The sequence below is a fragment of the Poecilia reticulata genome, linkage group LG14, assembly GCF_000633615.1.
Source record: "Poecilia reticulata strain Guanapo linkage group LG14, Guppy_female_1.0+MT, whole genome shotgun sequence".
In the NCBI taxonomy this organism is placed as follows: Eukaryota; Metazoa; Chordata; class Actinopteri; order Cyprinodontiformes; family Poeciliidae; genus Poecilia; species Poecilia reticulata.
The window spans coordinates 12051378-12073930 of NC_024344.1; the positions used below are offsets into that span (position 1 = coordinate 12051378).

The window sequence follows — 22553 nt, forward strand, 5'->3', positions numbered from 1 at the left end:
TATCTATTTTGTGAAGAGTACCTTCACCAAATCACCCAGATAGCATAATGTTGCCACCCCCATACTTCCTACTTGCATTCTCATGCTTGCAAGCTTATGCCTTTTCCCCCTGAAATGCAACAAACAATACTATGTCCAAACACATAATTCTAGTTTCATTTGGTTGTATGTAGAATATCTCCAAAAACTAACCTGTAAGAGCTCCTTTTTTTTATGTCGTTTTCAGTGCAACGACATCTACCTCCCCAAGCGTGCTTTCAAAAATATTCAGCAAATTTTAATCTTGCTGAATATTTTAGAATTTAACAACCAGTAATGTTTCAAACATACTCTTATAATACAAGAGTATGTATGTATGTCCTATGAGTATACTTATAAGAGTATACTCATAGGACATTTAAAAAGACTTCTGATTGCGTTTATGCACCCTGCCTTTGTTTATTTTAAAGACAGAAGCTTATGAAGTGTGCCGTCCTTGAACCTGTTTTCTGCCATCTAGTAGCCAAATATTGACTTAAACATGGGAAGTCTTGGTATATCAAAATCTGTTGACTAAATTGCTCACCTGCCTCGATTTTTAAATGCAACTAAATCTCTCCCAAATTCTTAAAGATGATACATCTACTTTAAGAAGGTTGTTCACTTTAAATAAATCCCTGAACATACACAAATAAAACCAGATATTTGCCCAACAAAAGGAATTGTTTCCCCCCACTGTATGACATTAAGTAGTGCAATATGTCCGCTAGTGAGCGTACCTGCATTGACACAATTATAATACCAGATGTTTTTCCATTGCACCTAACTGTGAACTTCCTATATGCTGAAAGGATGTCTTCATGAGGACAAAACTGCACGGTGGAGCTCAATGTTTCAGCAAAAACAGATTGCAGTCCTTATTTTAGTCTGATGAAATGTCTACAATTAGGCAAGATTTGAGCTCTGCTGAATTACCATGAGAGGAGAAAGTCACTACATTTTACGATCAAACGCATCGCAGCTGAAGGAAGTGTGCATGAAAGAGTGATCAAAACTGCCAGAAATAGGTGAATAATTATGCAAACCACCCACAAGCAGCCGTTTCTGCTAAACGGGGAAGTCCTGCTGTCGGAGACTGAAATATGTTCCTCCATTTCCTTCGTTGTTTTTCAGGATCCAATAAATAAATGTTAGGAAATGTTGGGGTTTAAATTTGTCTCCTTTTATCTTTAGGTTTTGAGTCGGTGTCTTTGTCATGTGCCTTTGTCTTAGCAGGTGGTCAACAGCAGGGGTCTGTTCTCTCACCTATTTCTATTTCACATGTACAGAAAGACAGGATGTAGTGTGAGTGGGATTAATATTCAAAATAAACAAACAATAAGTTAATTTTGTGATCGTATTGTTCGTGGTTTGCACAATCGCCACCGGTGACGGTGTGTTCACAAATGATATGTCTACTCATACATGTAAAAGGAACTGTTTTTAATCACTTGCCACGCGATTTTGCTTCAGATTACATTTTAGGACATAATATTCAACAGTATTTTGTATACTCAGTTGCCTTAAACTATAGCTAGAGCAATTAATAAACGGGGAAAGTCAATGAAATAACGTCACAAAGGAAAAAGGCACTGCAGGGGACTTAAGAGGAATAAATCAGATCCCATTTGGAAAAGAAAGGTGGGGTGTTGCCGAGAACCTGGGTGGAAATTGCTGCACAACTGAATGACCTGGAACTGCAGCCGCCGGTCTGTTTAAAGGAAGAAATGAAAGGAGCAGACTAGCAAGATGCAGCATATCTTTTATCAGCCCGCAGCTTGCACTCATAAAAGGCAGCTTGTTTTACAGTCTTCCGTCGGACGCAGTGAGCAAACTGGATCGAGAATACCAATTCTGTGCCTGGATCTGCTCAGGAGACTTCAAGTTCACAGCGGGGTAGACGAAATGCTGCACAAACCTTACAAACAGCACAGTGTGGATTAAAGCGTCTTGAGGAAAAAGTTTTATGGAGCGCCACTGCAATAAGAACAGGAGTAGGAAGTCATAACCGGCTCATCATACAAACATGACACAATTACTCAACTTCATGTCATCTGTTCTACTTTTCAGCATAACTATTTTCTCTGAAATGGCAGCAACATGATATTTCCTATTGTTAACTAAAATGTTCGGTTTAAAGATGAAGGAACAAAATATTTTGAAGAAAAGGATTTGGAAGAACAAGGCGCGAGTTGGTGTTTCAAGAGCCACCACAAGGATGTGTCCAGGATATGGGGAAGCACCGTTACATTCTTGGTGTGAAGGTTCTTCTAAACAACAAAGATCAGAAGCGTCTCCTCAGCTTTTCCATTTCATTTGGAAATCCAGGGGAGTCTGAAGGAAGAGCAAAGAGGCATAGAATCCAAGTACGTCAAAAATTTGGGAAGCTTTGTGATCTGCTGCCGTCAGGCCACTGCGTTTTATCACATCTACCAGGGAGTCTTAAAACCTTTCATACTTCCAAACAATGTCCGCAACTTTATCTCTGTCTTTATACCAAACAGTACCTCATACATAAGCACATTTGATAGTTTTCTTTTATTTAGACAACCCAAATAAAAGGCACATAACATTGCGCATGTTTAAGTAATAATTTGACAAACGTACATTTAAAAAAATGTAGGAATGTTTTATCTTTCTGCTAATCAGAAAGCCTAGCCTCTCATATATACAAAATTATCAATGTTAATGTTCTAATACAAAAGATTTATAAAAAAGGTTCTTATCTTTCACATCTATTGTAACTACCATATCCTTGGAACTAAAAGTTTTGTACAAAGATATACATTCAACTGCTTTTCACAAGGTTCCTGGTGTTTCCAATTAACTTTTTTTTTTCCTCTTTTAAAATAAATGAGATGTTCAATTTCACAAGAATAATTCAGGTCGTCACATTATAATTGTTTCAAATTTGGCAAACAGGCTATTATAGTGTATCTACGTAAATGCATAAGAATAAAAAAACTACACTAACATTTCGTAAAAAAAAAACAAAAAAACTTAGGGGGCTAGGGGACAAAAAAAAAGACATACATGCATATTGCATTTCTCTGTAAAAACTGAATCAACTCAAAGAGCTGCAACACTGCTGAGATAACATGGCATTCGTTAAAAAAATAGTTCATGTTTAACAGCTACAGTGTTCAGGGAGGGAGGGAGTTGGGGTGTTCATGCAACGTCAATCTTGTCCCATTTCTTACTTTTTTTTCTTTAAATGGACACAAAATCCGTGTTTTGCAGCAAACTCGCCCAGTTCTCAGGCCACATGCCTGTGCAAACCGAGACCGAACTTGCCCGAGTATGTAAAACATGTACAGCATTTATGTCATTGTACAGTAAAAGATCGATTCAAATGGACGGCTGCTTAAAACTGGTGCTTGCGGACTTCCTGGTTAGTGTAATTTTGCAAAGCAACAATGCTGCAATCCCAAAAGGCTTTAGGGAGTCCAAACAGGAGCTTAGAAAATTCCTAAGATCCAAAGAAATTCTTGATTTGTCGTTTTTGTTTTTTTCCTGTGTGTTTCCTGAGTGATCATTCCTTAGTTTAACCACGGGGCTGTAACAGAGTAATGATAAATAATTATACGAATAAAAACAGTGTAACAAGAGTCCGCAAAAAACTACGTCAGCCACCTTTTGCGATGACAATTGCGACCTGAAAAGCTTCACTACAAGTCCAGGATTTACATACTCGGCCACTAGAGGGCCCTCAAGTGCAGGCTGGCTGACCAAAACACTTAAGACTCTGTTTGATCTTTGATAATACTGCTGTTGACCTGCATGTAGCATATGCCTTCAGTGCAAGACTCATTCCATTCTGACTTCATAAAAAAATAAAAACACATAAAAGTAAAAAATAACTTTGTTTTCATATAAATAGAAAAACAAAGTAAAGAAATTTCATAGTCAAGTGAACAGTGTCCAGATGTCCACCTAAATGACAAAAAGCAAAACAAAAAAATTTTAAATGCCAACATTAAAAATACATTACTATGTCAACTGTACAAGTTAGTCACTGTACCTCAAGAGCATACTTACTATCTGAGAAGAAAAAGAAATGCTATAACATTGTGAAAAAATAGTCTTCCATGCAAGTGGAAGCAGCTGTCCCTTTTACTAGACTCATTTCCTATAACATTAAATAGTGATTAGCAGGCTATAGTAAAAAAAATAAAAAAACAAAAAAAAAAAAACAAACAAAAAAACTACATACAAAGTAACGCCTAGATGCTTCGGGAGAGAGTTTTGTAATAGATCAGAAACAGCAATTCCTGGTTATTGCTTCAGTCCATTTCACGTCTCCCTTACAAAAGCACGTTTGTATTTTTGTATTGGGGGGGGGGGGTCCTCTAGCAAACTCAAGGAATCCTCTCCTGTTTGTCATGATACAAATCACAGTTTCATCATTCTAACTGCCTACGCTAAGCCTTCCGGCTGTCTTGATTTCAAGACAAATCCTACTTGAATTCTACTTAACTGTTCTGCGTCACGAGCCAGTCACTAAACATTAGGTGGGACACAGTTAGGACTTTTGGGGGGCGGGGGGGAGGATCTCCTACTGGCCTCACAGCTCAAGGAACTGCTGCACTTCAAAGTTGGATGAAGTGGACACCGGTTTGGGGTGAGGGGCGGTGGGGGATGGGGGAGCTGTTAAAGTGAGGACAGGAGTTGCTTTTCACTTCATTTTCCCTTTCTTTCTGGCCAGTTAGATGTTGACGTTCATCTTTTTTTTTTTTTTTTTTACCAAGGTGGGGAAGAAGGCAAGACTTGGGACAGAAAAGGCATGCTATCGACTGGCCTCATTGCGATGTTTAGCGGGCCGGCTATATTCATGGGCATGGGGGTGGTTATTGCGACCGGGTGGGCGATATTCATGGGCGCCGTGGCGGGGATGTTCACAGAGGCGATGTTGACGGGCCCGGTGATGGTGACCGGGTGCTGGAGGCTGACGGGAGACGTGATGTTGACAGTGTTGGTGCTAATGTTCATTTGTGCGGCTATGGTGACGGGGTTGTTGTTGTTGACGTTGACCCGGTTCATCGCCGAGGTGATGGGGGCAGAGATGGTCACGGGTGTCGCTGAGGCCGAGTTGCAGACTTCATTACCTTCAGACGGGAGGAAGAGTTAATTTTGGGCCCAGCAATAATGACAACAATAATAAAGTCTTACAGCGTTTGTACAGCTGGAACTTTCCAGCTAACGACCACAATCCCCAAGGTATTTTATTGGGATTTCATGTGGTGGACCGAAAAAAGTAAAAAGAAAGAAAGAAAAGAAAAGTAGTGCATAATTGTGAAGTGGAAGGAAAACAAAATTTCCAAAGAGTTCACAAATAAAGATCCAAAAGGTGTAGCATACATGTACATTCAGCCCTCATTATTTGATACTGTAAAATAAAATCCATTGCAATCCATTTTCTTCAGGAGTCAAATTAAATTAGAGAGATTAAATAAAATAGTCATGTTAACTTCATTTGAGAATAATAAAGCTGTTCTTTGAAGGTTTGAGTGATTTGTTCTGGAACATTAGTGAACAAAGACCATCATGAAAATCAGGGAACATAGAAAACAGGGATAGATGTGAAGCTGTGAACAGTTTAAAGCAGGGTTAAGCACCACTTTATCTATCATGCAAATGTAGATATATGCAAGATCAGCCAAAATGTTTCAAAGAATGCAAGAAAAAAAACCAGGAGGAGGAGTATCCATGTTTCCGACAGTTGTTATTAAAATGCTGCCTATATAAAAAATAACTTAAAAAAACATCTGATTTTGTATTTTGATAATTTGAAATTATGTCTCTTTAAGAAGTCCATGCTATGACACTTTGCCTTCAGCATGATGTCATTTAAAGCCGTTCTTTGGAGGACTGAGAAGTAGTTCGTCTGATGAGCTAAATGCTGCTGCCGCTAGTCCAATGAATGGTTGCCATCGGAGACTTCTCAAGCATGCATAAAAAGACGAGAGCAACATTCCATGTATGTTTTTGGGAAGGGAATAACATTATGACACAAAGTTCAAAACTGGTGATTCTCCCCTTTAAGAAAAAAGGTATTTTGGTTAGACTAGAAAACCTTTTAGTCGACATGCAAAACACACAGCACAATCGGTCATGAGACTGTGAAAGCAGCATTCTTCAGTCAGAGGCCTCTTCAGATTTGTTGCGAGACTGGCTGCTAATGGAGGTTCTCCCTGCCCACAGCATCGCCATCCACAAAGACTTAGAAGATACTTGGATGAGTAGAATTTAATTTCTCGTTGGGATAAAGTATTTCATTCAAAGTCTGGACTTTGAATGAATCAAAGTCCAGACTAAATCTAGTTGAGAAACTGTGGCAAGATTTGAAAATGGCTGTTTGCATCCTGCCTCCACTCAATGTGACCGAGTCTGCGCTTTCCAAAAATATTCAGTTTGTATATGTACAAGGGCAAAGACATAACCCAAAGGACTTACAGCTGTAACTGCACTGAAAAATATTAACGAAAGGGCTAAATAGGGCTACATAAAATCTCAATTTGTTAAAAACAAACAAAATAAAGCATTAGAAATACATGCAGGGTTTTYCTTCCACTGCAAAATGATGCACTAGTTTGTGTTCAAACTAGCACACTCCAAAATACAGGAAAGTTGAAATATTACATGATATTTAAAATTCATGGTATTCGAAAGCAAAAGCGGTTTTCACTCGTAGTTCAGATGAGTCAGAAGACGGTTCAGGAAGGTCTTGATATCAAATTTGCATAGATATTATATGCACAGTAACATGCAGTGATAATTTAGAGTAAAAGATATAGCAGAAATCAAACTACTTTTTTTTCTCCTCCTGATTATTGGTTATACGTTTCTGATGAGTGACGAACCTTTGTTACAGGAGTTAAAGTTGGTCTGTCCGTGGGTCTTCAAATGACTGGTGATGTAGGCTGCACTCAGCATCTTCCCACAGATGCTACAGGTGACCTTGCCTTCATGTCGGATCATGTGGGAGCGGAGTCTGTCTTTGGTGGCGAAAGCGGAGGTACAGGCCTGCAGTCACAGGACAAGTGTGAGCGGGACGCAAAAAAAACAACAACAAAAAACAAGAAAAAAAATCTGCTCAAGAAAACCTGGTGGTGATGGCTCTTACCGTTACTTGACATTTAAATGGTCTTTCTGAGGAGTGCACATGCTTCACATGGCAGCTCAAATGGTCTGGCCTAAATAAAACAGACAATAATAATACAAAAATAGACATTTAATTTGTGAATGGTGATGCAGGGAAGTGTCGTGTTGTTTTATGAGTCATCCATAGCGGGCTGTTTTTAGCTCCCTGCTCCAGTTCAAACGTTTCTTTGCTTTCCAAAATTTAAAGAAAAGAATAATAATAATAAAAAAACCTGAAATATGTTAATTTAATATCCTTGTTTCAATGAGCGATAGAACGCAGGTCCTAGAAGCCTGAAACGCCACCAAGTGTCCAAATGAGGCCATGAAAGTATGAACTGCAGATGAACTTTGTCCAAATTAAACTACAAAATGTTACCTCAAATTCAAAAGCAGAAGCTATGTACGCATGTGTGGTATTGATTTTAAATGAAATCCATCAATATTAGGACCAGAAACATGTAAATATTTAATGTGACTTTTTTTTTTTTTTAAAGCGCACATGCGTACATTTCTAACTATAACTGCCATGTTAAATAAATAAGAACATAAAAAGCTTCAGGTCGAACTCCACTATGAGCGCAAGTTGACGGATGTGCTCTGTTTGCTTCGATAATGAGGAGATGGGCAGAAAATCCCCAAAATTTCAGTCAATGGCAGTTAATTCTCTGCGACCAATGGCGCGTGAATCAGTTTGACCTACTTTTGAACATGCACCACAATGCGACGGCGTTCTCCTTTTCTTTTCTTCTCCTGATTTCCACTCGGCGCTTTAATTAAGCTAAAATTTGGGTAATATTGCCATTTATTTCCCATGATAGGCRGCAAGCGGGCAGAAAATGTGACAATATTAGTTTGAGGGAAAACTCATTAGTTCTGATTTCCACTGGGACTAATTCTCCATTGTTTTTAATCGAGCAGGTTTGTAAATAAGTGCTAAAGTGTGAATTTATTTTTGCCAGCATGCCTAAAAGACATTCAATGATTGAAAAATATTTCCGATTGATAGAAGAATGACTATGTTAAATCAATACACACAACTAYTAGGATGCTCACAAACCGATTGATGCCATACTTCACCTACCTAAAAACTGACAAGGTTCACTAGGATAAAATGATTTGCCACTTGACCTTTCTAGTGCTAGCTCTTGGCGCTGGTCCCTCCYATGTCAGAGTGCTAGTCCTAGTGAAACTGTGAGCTGAATCATGTTTAGCAGAACCATTGTGGAGTGAGTAAAGGGAGAGCAGCTGCTGCCAAACCGGAAAGCTTCACGCTGCTGGAATGCTTCTTAATACAAATTAAGAGTCAAGCAGAAACTTCTCCGCTGTGCCAGAAACTGGATTTGGACTTTTTTTTCCTCTCTCTCTCTCTCTCTCTCCCTTTTTCATTGCCGTCGTCCTATTGACAGGGAGAGAGAGCAGACTCCAGACACTGCATGCCTACATTTCAGGCTGAGTGGCAGTGACTCAGTGGCCTGCTATTCAGTCTCCATTCTCACTTTCCAGTATGCTGATGAGTCCCGAGCCCACGTCACCGTGTTGGAGGCATGCCTGAAACTGCCGTATACAGCGCAGCGCTAATGCCAACTTGGCTGAGGTGCACTGCTGATGTTTTTTTTTTTTTTTTGCTGAAGTCATGTTGCAACAGTCGGTTCACCAATACTGCCTGCTCGAATCGATGCCGGATTATTAAAACGGCAACAAGTTGCAAATCTCAGGTCACGCCGAGGGCCTTCTGAAGCAAAAATGTTTATTTACGACATATTAAATGTGTTGACCTTAACATTACGCACGGTTCAGTGAATTCCCAGGGGAAAGAGTCTGTGACAAGCTGGCGGGAACTGCAAAGTGACAAGTGACGCCTCCCCCCTCTCCTTATACTCCACTAGCGCTCTCCCTACTGCGTCTGCTGTAACATGTGCTTGAAACAGCGTGGCAGGCATTATGGGTAGTAAACTGCTTGTCAAAGAAAGCAGAATTAAAAGCATGTTTAGTACAAATCTACATTTAATGAAGAAAAAAAAAATCCAATTGACTTAAAAAAAAAAGTGAAATAATCAGAGTTCCTTCTGAAGCATAAACTGTTGCTACTGGTAACAAAAATCGGCACTGGGTTTGTAGCAGTGCCTTTAATAAAATTTAATTAATAAATAAATTTTTAAAAATCCTGCAGTATTTACCAATTGCAAAGACGTATTAGGTAATTGCCCTGTATTAAATATTCAGTAAAAGCATGACGTTAAACATTTTAGTTTTTAATCTACACCTTGTTTTGCACAAGAAATAAGAACATTTGAGGGGAAGAGTTCATTACCCTAAAATAAATATATATTTTTTAAATCTTCTTTGTAATAAAACATTACTTTTTAAAAATGCGTTCAGACAAGCTGAGGCTTTTTTTTTTTTTTCTTCCTGAGTCAGGAATGCAACCACCAGAGGGTGAAATGACTTCAGTCTTCCCTCCCATAACAAGAAATTAAATTTCAGACTTCCTTTTTACATTAGCTTTGCTATTTGTTGTTGATTAAAAGCATATGAGGAAACTAAAAAGGAGTTGTAAAACTATTCCACCCCCTCCTACCCCCAATCACTGAGCCAATTTTCTTCCTGGTTTGGCAGCAAATTGGCTTTCATGCAACCACCTTAAACTCAGACAACTCTTAATCATCTTTCACTGCCAGAGTTGATTAGAACAGAAGAACAAGTGGGAGGTAGGAGTTGTCAGACTAAAAAAAAAAAAAAAAAAGTCTGCAGTGTTTGTATCTGGTCCAGACCGACTCTCAATATAGAATCAAAGCCTTATAACACACAAGTGTAGAAATAATCCAACTAAATAAATAAGAAAGCAGTCTATCGATAAAATATTCCCGATTTGTTGCCGCTTTATTTTTAATGATCACAGACTGTTATTTTCACAAGATGTGCCCTTTAACATCTGGATGACATGTCTCAGTGGAACCTCCAAGAATCTTTTTTTCTTTTTTTTTTTAAACAGATGGTCTGAAAAATGACCAGAATCAGCCAACTATATGCTTATCCTTCTAAATTGGCTGCTCATATAATGTAATGTTATTTCCCTGATAAGTGAAGGTACCATGCTTAAACCCCAAAAGGAAGCACTAACCACTCTTCAGAGTGGAAGCTGTTACAGAGAGATGACTCAGCTWTTTACAATATCAGTGCTGTGTTGAAGTTGGGGGATACGAAGCTATTAGACGCTTTGAGAAACAGTTTTCTGAACGTTTATTTAAAGTTAATCTATGTCAACACTTAAAGCAGAGAGATAGATGTCCTTAGGTARCAGTGAGGCTAAAAAATCCMAAGTGAAGGGACTCAGTTTATCCATCTGTCATGAAACATAGAGGGTTTAAATGTGTTGGCAGTCATTTGGAAATTTCACAGTTAAGTTAAGGATCTACTTTCCATGCCAATGTTGTTGATCAGTAACTGATGCGGATGAAGGTTTAAAATGCTCAACTTTTATAATGATTATCCTGTCAAACTGCAGAGCTGTGTAACACCTACTGCTCTTTCACATTCTGGTCCTAAGATAAATGAAAGGGTTGCTTAAAGCTGCACTATGCAACCTGTATAAAAAAAAATATGTTTACACATTTGTTGAATCTGTCACTGTTGTGATAGTATGACAGGTATGAGAAAAAATGGAACTCAAAGTGCTAATTAGAAACAACCAATCAGAAGGGYTGGTCTTGGAGCTGTCTTACACAATGTTATGTGGCGCTACTCATCCTCTTWCCCCAAACCCTTTGTACTCTGATACCACTAAGCTTGATCTTTTAACAGATTAGCTGTCTCATGAAATTCTGTGGCAGTTTTAACAAATACATAAAAAAAAAATCTTTATAAAAAGTTATGTACTTTTATATGCAACTATTCCATGAGAATAGAGAAATAAGTCATCAATTGAATGTGCCTCGCAGTAAATAAGAACTTTCTCCTCTCAAATATATATATAAAAAAAAAAAAAAAAAATCATAAATGGATCTTGTAGAAAAGCTTTTCATGATGAGTAAATACTTTTGTTACAGTAAAGCCCAAAATTATTCCTACTCTCAAACTATATTTTGTTTCTGGTTGGAATAAAAAAAAAACATCTCTCAAAACATAAATAATGAAAATGATAATCAATTTTACTTAAGTTCTGCTTTTATATAATTTTCATGGAAAAAAAAAAGCATGTCAAAAATGTTTATCCTTTTCAATGATCAAAATAAAAATCTTATTGGCATTGTTAGCTCCCTCAACAGATTCAAGTTTGGACTACAGCCGTCAGTGATAACATGATATCCAGGGAGCATTTAAATGTTAATAGTTWATTAAAATTTTACTATGTTAAAACGTACATATGCCAGGGGTTTTAATAATTTTGTATAAAACTCTAAACTACCGTATTTTCCGCACTATAAGGCGCACCAAATTATAAGGCGCACCTTCAATGAATGGCCTATTTTAAAACTTTTTTCATATATAAGGCGCACCGCATTATAAGGCACATAAAATAGACGCTACAGTTAGGGTTGCCACACGTCCCGTATTGAACCGATACAGGACGTGATTTGTTCCATACTCTACAAATGTGGATGTGTAATAATAAAGAAGTGGCCCCCGAGTAMTTTAAATAGTAGGCTGCCCCAGTTGTTGTTTCACTCACGGTATTGGTGTTGCGATATTGTGCCCAACTGCTTTCTGGGTAATACAGACCAATCGACACGCTGCCGCCGCAGTCTCTGTCTCTCTTCCCCGCCCCCCGGCTTTAAATGTATAGGGGCTGGTCCCTTGGCAACCCTAGTTGAAGCACCCCGGATGAATGTCTAAAGCCACTTTGTTGACAAAAAGAATGTCAACAAAACAGTCCGACTCGGGTCGGCGAGGAGAGCCTTCTGCAACTGGGCCGGGGCGTGGCCGGACGATGGTCACCCATCTCCGTTCGCGCACAGCATGTTCGTGGAGAACGTGGTGCTAAATGACCTGCAGATGACCTGATTATCAGGTCGGTAGACAGGTCAGTCAAACTTTATTAACATACCAGCGTTCTGACAACTATCCCAGCATGCACTGYGCACTTCTTCTTCTACGGGTGAAAATGAAGTCAGCGGCTGCTTACCGTAGTTGCTAGACCTGTTGTGGCTCAATATTGGTCCATATATAAGGAGCACCGGTTTATAAGGTGCACCGTCGGCTTTTAAGGAAATTGAAGGTTTTTAGGTGCGCCTTATAGTGCAGAAAATACGGTATATAATAAATGAGACGTCTTGTAATTCTTTGTAGTTTCAATTGTTGCGTAATCGGAATGATTTTATTGTATTAGATAAGTTTCCGTGAAGCCTCACTCTGCTTCACGGATCCCGCTTTTGAAAAAAAAATAAAAATATTGAACTATTATTCATAGTATGAAACAAAAGCTAATAATGAAATGAAAAGATCTGTTACAAAATCTCTTACCGGTGCGCTGCTAATACTTTCTGAATTCATATTTGGRGTTACATTATTATTCTAATGAAAAAATAAATAAATCAGCTATATGKAACATATTTGAACAAAAATAAAAATAAGGCTCCTCTAAATTTATCACTGGGTTAATCTCGTCATACATAAAAACTATAAAGGAAAGTGATCTGTACCTGGAAAAGCCTTTTCCACACACAGAACACACATAGGGCTTGTGGACGCCTCCGTCATGAGAGCGAACATGGTAGGTCATTCGATCCTTCCTCTTAAAGCGCTGCTGGCAGATAGGACACTCAAACGGCTTCTCGTCCGAATGGGACAGCTTGTGGCGGTTCAGGTGGTAGACGTCGCGGAAGGCCTTGCCGCACATCTCGCAGCCGTGGTTTTTCTTGACAGGCTTGGGGGGCTTCTTGGGGATGTTTTGCTGCTGCACGTTGCCCATCGCGGACGATGTCATGATGCTGGTGCCCGAGGACACCGAGGTGGTCGCCGTGGAGAGGATCCCCGCTACCGTAGAGATGTAGGAGTTGCCGTTGTTCTCCCGTGGCATGGAGGCGATCATGGGTACCATGGTGGGGGCGGTTTGGGCCGTCTTCTTCGGACGCGACACCATCTTGATGCCGGTGTGGCTGGACTCGTGGCGTCTCAGGTGGTAGCTGTCTCGGAAGGCCTTGTTACAGTAACCGCAGACGAAAGGCGTTTTGCCTTTGTGTTCCTTCTTTATCACGGGCACCGGTGGCCGCTGACCTCCTCCGCTGGCGACATTGTCTTTCAGGAGTTCAGCAGCACTGACAGGGGGTTTCTGGTCWATCTGGATAGGCAGGACAGGCTTCTGGTCAATTTGCTCTGCTCCAGCATTGAGAAGTGGCAGCAGGCTATTCTGGGCCACCTGGTGCTGGTGGTGGAGGGCTTCATTGGCCTGCTAAAGACACAAAACACAGACATGTTTTGGTGAAATGTCAGACATTTGGAGGTAAACAATTCCAAAAGTGWTTCGTGCTGTTTGACACACAACAGCAGCAGGGCGTAGTGCAATTTCAGAGCATCTAGCCCTCCTCCCCGTACGTAGAAGAAAAAGCAAGTTGTTGCTGACAGCTGTTTCACCACTGGAAGCTGCCACTGAAGAACCAYGAATCAGCTTTGACAACTCAATGAAAAGCATTAGGAAGATTTAACAGAATACAAAGTGGGCACCGGGGTCCGTCGTTAACGAGGCCGACGCGGCGCGCAACTGATGCGAAAACAATCCAAATATACTGGATGAAAAATGATCCCMYCACGACGGTGCTGATTCATCATGTGACTGCAAAGCAAGCATACCAAATTAGAGGCATAGCAGAGTCCAGCTTAACTGCCAAGAAGGCTCATGAAGAGCAGAACATTAGCTGCGCCGCAGAGCTCGGTTAAGAGGAGAAGAAAGGCGAAAAAAGAAAAAGAAAATAAATTGGATTTAGTAAGGCAGAAAACAGCTCGACGCACAAAAATACAGGTCACCAAACTTGATAGGATGATAAAATACACAGTTACATATTTGTTTGTTCTGTCTGTGGCTGGGTGTACCATTTCTTTTTCCAGGGTTTTGCAGGTGCAAGCCAGTGTGGATGACTGCCAAAACACAGATGGTGGGGGGGGATAGGTGAGAACAACGAGCAGTAGYTAACAAAAAGTTGTGTGGCTGCAATTCAGAAATTCAAGTCATTATGTATCTTGACTTGGTAAAATAATTTATGCTTCTTTGTACAGCTGTGTGAGACATAAAAATATTGCGCAAACGGAAATGAACTGATGCATTTTGTTTGGGCTTACGGCAGAGCAGCAATGAATATCAACAGTTGTGCAACCCAGTCTATAAACTAAAATCAGCTGCCTCATATCTTGGTTTTGGAGAAGACATGAGGCAAAAACTAAACTTTATAGTCCCCAAAAATATAGAATCTCAATCGCTAGATCAAAGTCCTAATCAAAGCATGTGCTTAATTATTAAAACTGGTCGTCAAACTGAACTTGGTGATTCAGCTCTTTGTCGTTCTAGATGTTTAAGCCTAGAAAATAATATAAAATTAGCCACCCACAAAGTGTACAATTAGCACAACTCAAGGCTGTTTGGACAGAGCTTTGCTCAGTTTTCCTAAAATGACTACCAAAGTTTGAAATCTAATAAACACAAAGATGGCTCGGGGGTGAAAAGAAGTTTATAGTTTAGTCGAAGAATGACAGTGAAGTTCATTCATTTCAAGGTTCTGTTAAACATTACTGACGACCAATGGTGCAAAAAAATAAGTAAATACAGTATTCCGATAAAAATACAGAAAAACAAAAATATTTCATGTGTTAATAAGCAAGACCAATGAAGGAGAAGGTGCAGCCAATACAGCAGCTCAGTTGCCTAAAAAAAAGTGGCTTTCATTTCCATAACTGTGATGAACTTATGCTGTGACAATAACAACTTTGCTGTGTATCGCTACAGGCTGACTGACGATAAGTATACCAATATTTTAAAGTGATGCTTTCAAAAATATCTAATGTTTTCTGTCATATATTTCCAAGCATCAGATTGAAGCTTGTTACCTACAGAGAGCAAATTGGCTAAATTGATTCCCTCCTTGGAACACCTTTAATCAAACTTTTACTCGATATTGATACTTCAGTCTGTGTATTAAATATAAAGAATATAAAGAATAACTTGGAAATATATATAATATATAATGGCATAACAATGCAAGAACACATTCTGAAAGATCAATAAGCTTTAAATTCTAATGACCTTTTTACACTGGAAGTGGAAAGCATTTGAAATATTCAAAATAAACAAAACAACAAATAAAATGAATTATGAAGTCTCTACAAACAAAATTGTCCCTTCAGAAAAAAAAGGCTAATTGAGAGCAAAGCACCAGACTGAAAACTTTTGTCATGCAGTTTTTGGTAGAAAGAGARAAAATCTATAAATTATGCAAATGGAAATTATTGAGCTAGTTTTCATTTATCATCAAATTAACTGACTTATTGCTTATTGTGACAGGCCTATGTATAAACATAATAATTTTATGTTTCAGTCAGAGTAAATATTGCTTTTCTGCTTGAAACAATTAAATTACACTCGATGTTGAATATTATTGATTAATTTTGTTTTCTAAATATTATTTACAKAAGGTTATCTGATCAGGAATGTTTTGCTGGTTGAAAATATACATACACAAATTAATTTTAATTTAAAAAAAGTAAAATAATTTTTAAAAAGTTGCTTGCATTGAAGTATACCAGTAACTTTGCATACTTCTGATATGTATAATTTACATATCAGACTCGCATAAATCCAAGGAAGCCTAGTAATAGGGCTTCAAGGGAAAGGTGAGCCAATAAAATAACCAAGAGATTTCAGAAACTGTATTGGCGTTGTTCAGACCAAAAAGTTAATTCCAAAACATCTGTTTGTTTTACACTTGTTCACTGAGATAACCCTCAAGTGGAAAGCTCCTACAAATAAAAATAACTTCTTTTAAACCATAACCAAGTACTTCTAAAAAATTAATAACTATGCATCATTTACTTAACACACTAAGCAGAAAGTCAAGAAAACCACCTTGTCAACCACCAGCAAGAGATGGCAAGTTAACATACTTGACCTTTCCCTTTAAGGTCCAATCATCCATCCAAGAAGGCCAGCCAAGACAGGAGTGSCAAAAGAGGAGACGGAACGGAAAAAAAGAAAAATGAACCACACAATGTCCTCCTTATGTCATCTAGCCCATTGTGATAGACACAAATCTGAGCAGTGATGCACTCGGCCTCAGCGGGGGATCTTTGTATGCTCATCTTCATTGATTTGGCTCATCTATTCATGAGACAGAGACATTGTTTATCCACACAGCACTCGGCTGAACTAGCCGTCATTCCCTCATGCGCACTGGGACCTGGGAACTCGTAGAGCATGCCACCACCCATTTGTCTGAGCACCTGCTTACACTTGCCACCTTCCAGGATTAGTCATCATCATGCCAATGCAACTCCGTCGGCTGGCACACCAGGGGTGGTGTGTGTGTTTGTGTGTGTGTGTGTGAAGGGGCCGGAGTGGTGGGGGGCTATACCAGTCGGGAAACCTCTTTGTGAAGCTTATGCCACTACATACAGCCTGGCCTGTACACAGAGGTGCAGGGCCCTGTAAGCTGCTGTGCCTTCATGCAGCTCTGACCATTTTGACACAAATGTGCTCTGACAACTGGGGCTGCTCCCTCATAAATAACATCAAAATGGAGGGAGTGTCCTGATGGCTYCGTGGGCCACTGTAGACTTGAATTGAGCTCATGGTCTGATTATGCACCGCCTTTCCTCAATCTTTTGTGCCGCACTCTACAGCTGCTTGGCCAATTGTTAGAATAAAGCAAATACAAAACCAGAAGTTGTGCAGGAAAAACTAAGAAATCAAATGAGAAGAGAGAAAAAAAACAAAACAAAACAAAAAAAAAAAAAAGATATGATTACATGATCGGCTTTTAAAGTTTTCCAGACCGAGGATAAAAAAAAAATTAAAAAAGTTTGCCGAGTAAAACGTAAATTGTTTGAACGAGTTTGTTTTATGAGTTTTTGTTCCATTGTTGCGGAACTATTGTGCTGCTGTCTCAGCAAGAACTCACAAAAATTGCCTGAAGCTGAAGGGGATTATTAATGGTAAAATTAACATTATATAATAAAAATGACACAATCTCTTGTTATACGTTTTATAAAGTCAACATAAGTTCTCGGAAAACAACTTTTTATACGTCGTTGATCCTCTTTTGCCATGTAAACCTGGCTAAACTTTGGAGGYGCCAGGGACTCTGCTGATGATGTAACTTGCAGCGTGTGCTTTAAGCGAGGAAGTATTTTTAGGGGATACCTGATATATTCAGTTGGGGTTTGCACTGCACCATAGAGCAGGGTGATTTGAGCAATACTTAGTTATCTCACTGTGTCATTTAACTCAAATAGAGAAGGACCTCCTCCCACAAGGCTGAAAAAACTACCAAAGTACAACTAAAGTTTTAAATATTAGCCCCTTTAGAATGACAATAAGTTAGTTTTCAAAATCTTTTTATATTAATACATTGGATTTTGTGTAATCCAATTTATTAACAACACATATTCACTATCTAAAGAATAAAATTCATGTTTTTTTTTTGTTGCTTTATTGCTAATCATTAAAATGGCAAAAACAATTCTCATTACAAATATATGCAGTTAAAAAGATTATGAAACTATATGCCAACTTGTCAAAAAACAATCTATATGTTGTAAAAACTCTTAAGACTTTTGAAGAAAAGCCAATGAAGCTAGAAGGTGGCCATAAACAACAGCAACAAGTGAACGGACTTTGTAATGCTGACGTCAAGCACAGCTGGACATGAACATTTGTCATTACTTAAGAAGAAGGTGAGTAAGAGATTAAAGTCCAACATGTACTTGATGTGCTTTATAACAATCTGGGGGTCACGGTGTGCAATTTATTTTCTGAAATATTTTGACAGCAAAGATATTCACAGCTTTTGGCTTACTGAAATGTTTTTTTAATTGAAAATGTATAAAAACATGCATTTAAAATAGTTTAAAATATACATTTATATAAATAAAAATAATGAAGCTTAACCTTTGTACTAATTAAAGCTTTTGGGATGTTTTTTTTTAAAAGCATTTTGTAAGGGAGCTAGGATTTTGAGGAAGGATTTGATTGGCTGCAGCCCGAGTGCAGGAGGAGTCACTAAAACATGTTTTAAGTGGTTTTCAAACTCGCAGTGACCAGCTAGCACACAAAATTAGCATTTTGACAAACAAATCAATGCCTGTCTCCCCCCCCCCCCCCCCCCCATTGATCTCTGAAAGTTAACAGTGTTGGGGTACATAACACAAAACGTATCAAGCTGGATGGCAGATGACTAAAACAAAGTGTAAATATAACTCAAATGCCAAAAAGCCACTTGTAGAATTTTTWAATAAAAAAAAACTTTATTCTACTAGAACTGCATTTGACCACATAATAGTCTGTAGGATATATGTAATAGGGTTTCTGAAAGTGTAATAATTAAATTCTAAGATTTTTATAGCAGTTATTAGATTTAAAAGAGATAATTTCCTAGAAATGTATAACTTATAAGAAATTATATTAATTAAAATAATTAGAATATAGTTCACTCAAGTAAATGCCTTTCAACTGTGGTCTGTAAGTTCAGTGCTTACCAAAGTTATTTATATATAACCAATTTTTACAGCATAAAGTAAACTTCATAAAAGTTACTTATAACTAGTTTTTAGACAACTTACAACCTTGTCTTCAAGATATACATCATTAAATAAACACAAGTTGGTTAAGTAAATGGACTTTGTAGTCAATGAAGCCACAAAAGTTATTTTACAAACAAAAAATATATATTCACTGAAGGAAAAAAGACAAGTGTAAATAGGACCTACTATGGGAAATTTTTTATGTGTATTATACTTTTTACAGCCCAGAATTGACRTAATCAAATTCGAGTTTTTCAGGACGTAAAGCCCAGTTTATCAAAAAAATAAACTGACTTCATACATGAGAACTCTATTTTTTTAAGCTTTCACAAAATATAGTCCATGATTTTAAATTGGAGTACATCTTTCAGAGTTCAAACATAGATGTATGATCTTGATATAGTTTAAATATTTATTTTAAGTCCTTTCCAAGAAAATTATTTGTTAGATAAAAAAAAGAAAATTAAAACAACTTTTTTCAGGTTTTGCGCACAAATCTGAAACAACTTKGAGTACACAGAGAGTACACTTAATATTTCTGTCAAATCTTGGGTTTACAAAAGCTTTTTAACATAAGGATTATGTAACTCAATTTGTTAAATAAGTGTCAASATTTTTAATTAAAATATTTTCAACTGCCAAAATACAGTAATACCTATGCTYGAAAGGTTCTTTAGTACAAGTTGCTAAACAGCAGCACTGCTTTCTGAATATTTTTATTATTTTTCCCCTTAGTATTATTGATTGGTTAAAGTTCAAAAACAGAGTTTAATCAGTCACAACAAGAACTTACTAAAATAAGTAAGTTATTACTTATTTTAGTAAGTAAGCAATAACTTACATCTKCTCTAGTTTGGGAATCAAACTTGAGCAGATGTACTTTTAAAATTACCTTTATACAAAAGCAACAACACAAAAACTTATGAAATACAGCCCAGTATTTCTGACCAATTCAAAATATTAAATTTTTTCCATGTTGTATTCTGAGGAAACTTAATTCTTTAACTCATAGCCAAGTCAAAAAATTCTTAATAAAACTTTATAACACTCAATTTAACAATGGCGTTTTTATGCGCAGTGAAAAGACAGCGAAATTACTCAAACTGAAAATTTTTACTAAACTTTCTGGGAGAAATGAACATTTTAAATAGCGATGATCCTTGCTAATTTTCCAGCCTGCTTCTTGCTGTTAGCTAGTGCATTGCATAGTTTGAATTCCTTTCCCCAAAGCTCATCTGAATAAATAGCTAATTAATGTGCAAAAAACTAGGCATCGCTAGTTTTCAAATTATGTACCGTTCGTTTCTCCATGCTCATTACTGCAGCCTCGCCCAGATTTAGCCAAATTAGCTTGCGAGTGTAATGAAGGCAGCCTAAACATCGTTAGCTTCTCGGCTAGTTACTGCGAACCGGCTAAAGCAAGCGGAAAGTTGACCGCGGACTTGGGAATTGCCGTTAGTAAATCTCAGTGGCGGCTAACCTACGGTCTGCTAACATCATCCGCGTGAATAACGTACAAATGTTCAGTTTACTACACATGCTGCACAGAAAATGTTCGCCGACGTTTTATCTCATTATTCTACGGCGTCCGATCAAAGCCTTCAGTCAAAGCGGGGGGGGGGGGGAACAGGTCTGTCTCGATTGTAACGGTGCAGTGTCGTCTCCAGCTTTACTTCAAGTGATACCGCATGTTTTGCTGGCTTCGACCAGCCAAACAAACTTACCAAAATTCACTTTCCMACTCGAAGTATTTCGCATCCACAATCTAAAATTACACACAGGCCGTTTTTTCCCCACATTGGAACTGGGGAGATTTGATTTTTTTTGTTCTAGCGTCATTCCCAAGCCTCACAGCTGGAAGCCTGGATTCATAAACCATTGTTTTGCTTCGTTACTTGTTCTTCGTGCTACTCGTTCAAATATATAAAACGAACTTGCTGCTAAGCTAACGGGTGCGTAAAATGTTTGCGGTTGTTTCGCGAACTCTCCCGGTTTCCCTCCCAAAAAAGAGCCAACTTACTTGGAAGAGAAACGTACTCCAGCTCGGCTCCATTTCCACACTTACTGATTCTGTAGGAAAGCTAGTAGAAGCCTACAACAAAGCAAGCAAACATGGCAGCTGAAACAACTTCCGCTAACCTCCAGGGCTGAACCACTTTTCGTACTATTTGGCGGGGAGTGTAAAATTTGCTGTTTCAAACATACTGCGTGTTATTGTATGTGAGACCGAGACGTTATAGTCAATTAAAGAAATAATAGCATCTGAAAACATAAGTCAAAAATGCATTTACAATAAATTTCTTGAATCCTGGCGTCCCCTTTCAGAAGTAATCTTGTGTTTTTGGATTCAGAACACCCCTCCGGATGGTTGTTTTTTTTTTTTTTTTAACTGATGCTTTGAGGAGCATTTGTTATATTAGATTGTCGCATGTGGCTCGGGAAYGGCTGAGTCTCTGTTAACATTTCACTCTTTTAAAACTAAATTAGGAAAAAAAAAAAAAAAGAAGTCGCGATTTGGTTCGAGTCATAAACACGTATATTACTCTATCCGACCTTTATATCATGAATAACAGTTTAATTGCAGCTATAGACATGTCAGCTATAGGTGTTGAAATTGTTTATTTTTGATTTGGGATATGGCTGAATGAAAACGACTGAAGCCATGTACTCCAGGCTTAGAAAATCTTATTGATCAGAAACTTTTTTGATTAAATAAAATGTAATGAATGCTTCAAAAATGTCCTTAATGCAGAAACTGTTCATTTTTGTCGGGGAAAAAAAACTTTCAAAAAGTCATAAGCTCAAGTCCTTATAAAAAAAAAAACTATAATATTAGAATTGAATTGATTAGAAATATCCTTTATTGCTCCACACTAGAGAAAGTAAGATTTCATTGCAAGTTGAGTATGAATATACACATTGAAACCACGGTAGACTATAAGATACTGTGCACATAAGCTTTAGAACTTAAGATTACTTAGCTATTAAAACATATTCACTTTAGTTGTACCAGCACAGGTATATGCTTATTTCTGTGATGTCACTACTGATATTTCAAAACATTATTTTTTTCTCCATGTGCATTTGGACTTTAAAAAATGTTTATCCCTGTTAAGTCATCCGAAATKTAAATATTTATTAATTCCATCTGTGTTTAGATTTGTTTTATGACAAAATATGTGAGACAACTCTAATAAGGCACAAGAAATCAGGCGCGGAGCTATGGGGGGACTGGGGGGGCAGCTGTCCCCGGGCCCGGGCTGGATGGGGGCCCAGGTCTGGAGGTGCCAGGGAGGGAGGAATGATTTCAAGACGCTTTAATGTCTGATTTTAGACGGAAAAAGTAAGTTATATGTAAGTTACTGTCCCAACCCGCACCGCTCCCCCCGCCCCTCTCCGCTCAACAGTTTCCAGCAGCGCAGGCGATACACGTGAGAAGCCCGGTCATTGGCCCCGCCCCCCGGCCCGACACAGACTTGTTCYGCTAGTGCAAGAAACAATTACATCTACAGTGTCAGTTCACAGTGACTGGTGCCTATCTGGCAAAATAAATTTTTCTCTGCTGGTGATTTTGTCATTATTGTAAACATGACACAGAAAAATCCAACCAAACAGAAATAGCAACATCCACTTCTGACCAAAAAATAAATAAAAACACAACAAAGTCATGT

The 22553-nt window shown here is 38.2% G+C and overlaps 1 protein-coding gene across 1 annotated transcript; it reads right to left on the bottom strand.

Annotated features, from left to right (window-relative positions):
* Window positions 1–2537: 2537 nt before the first annotated feature.
* vezf1a (vascular endothelial zinc finger 1a) lies at window positions 2538–21044 on the bottom strand. Its single transcript, XM_008427833.2, has 5 exons — window positions 20903–21044; window positions 12801–13549; window positions 7142–7211; window positions 6879–7041; window positions 2538–5123 (listed from the first exon to the last, which is right to left on the bottom strand). Exons 1-5 carry the CDS (start codon window positions 20933–20935, stop codon window positions 4759–4761), a joined length of 1380 nt encoding a protein of 459 aa, XP_008426055.1. The 5' UTR covers window positions 20936–21044; the 3' UTR covers window positions 2538–4758.
* Between the last annotated feature and the right edge of the window lie 1509 nt (window positions 21045–22553).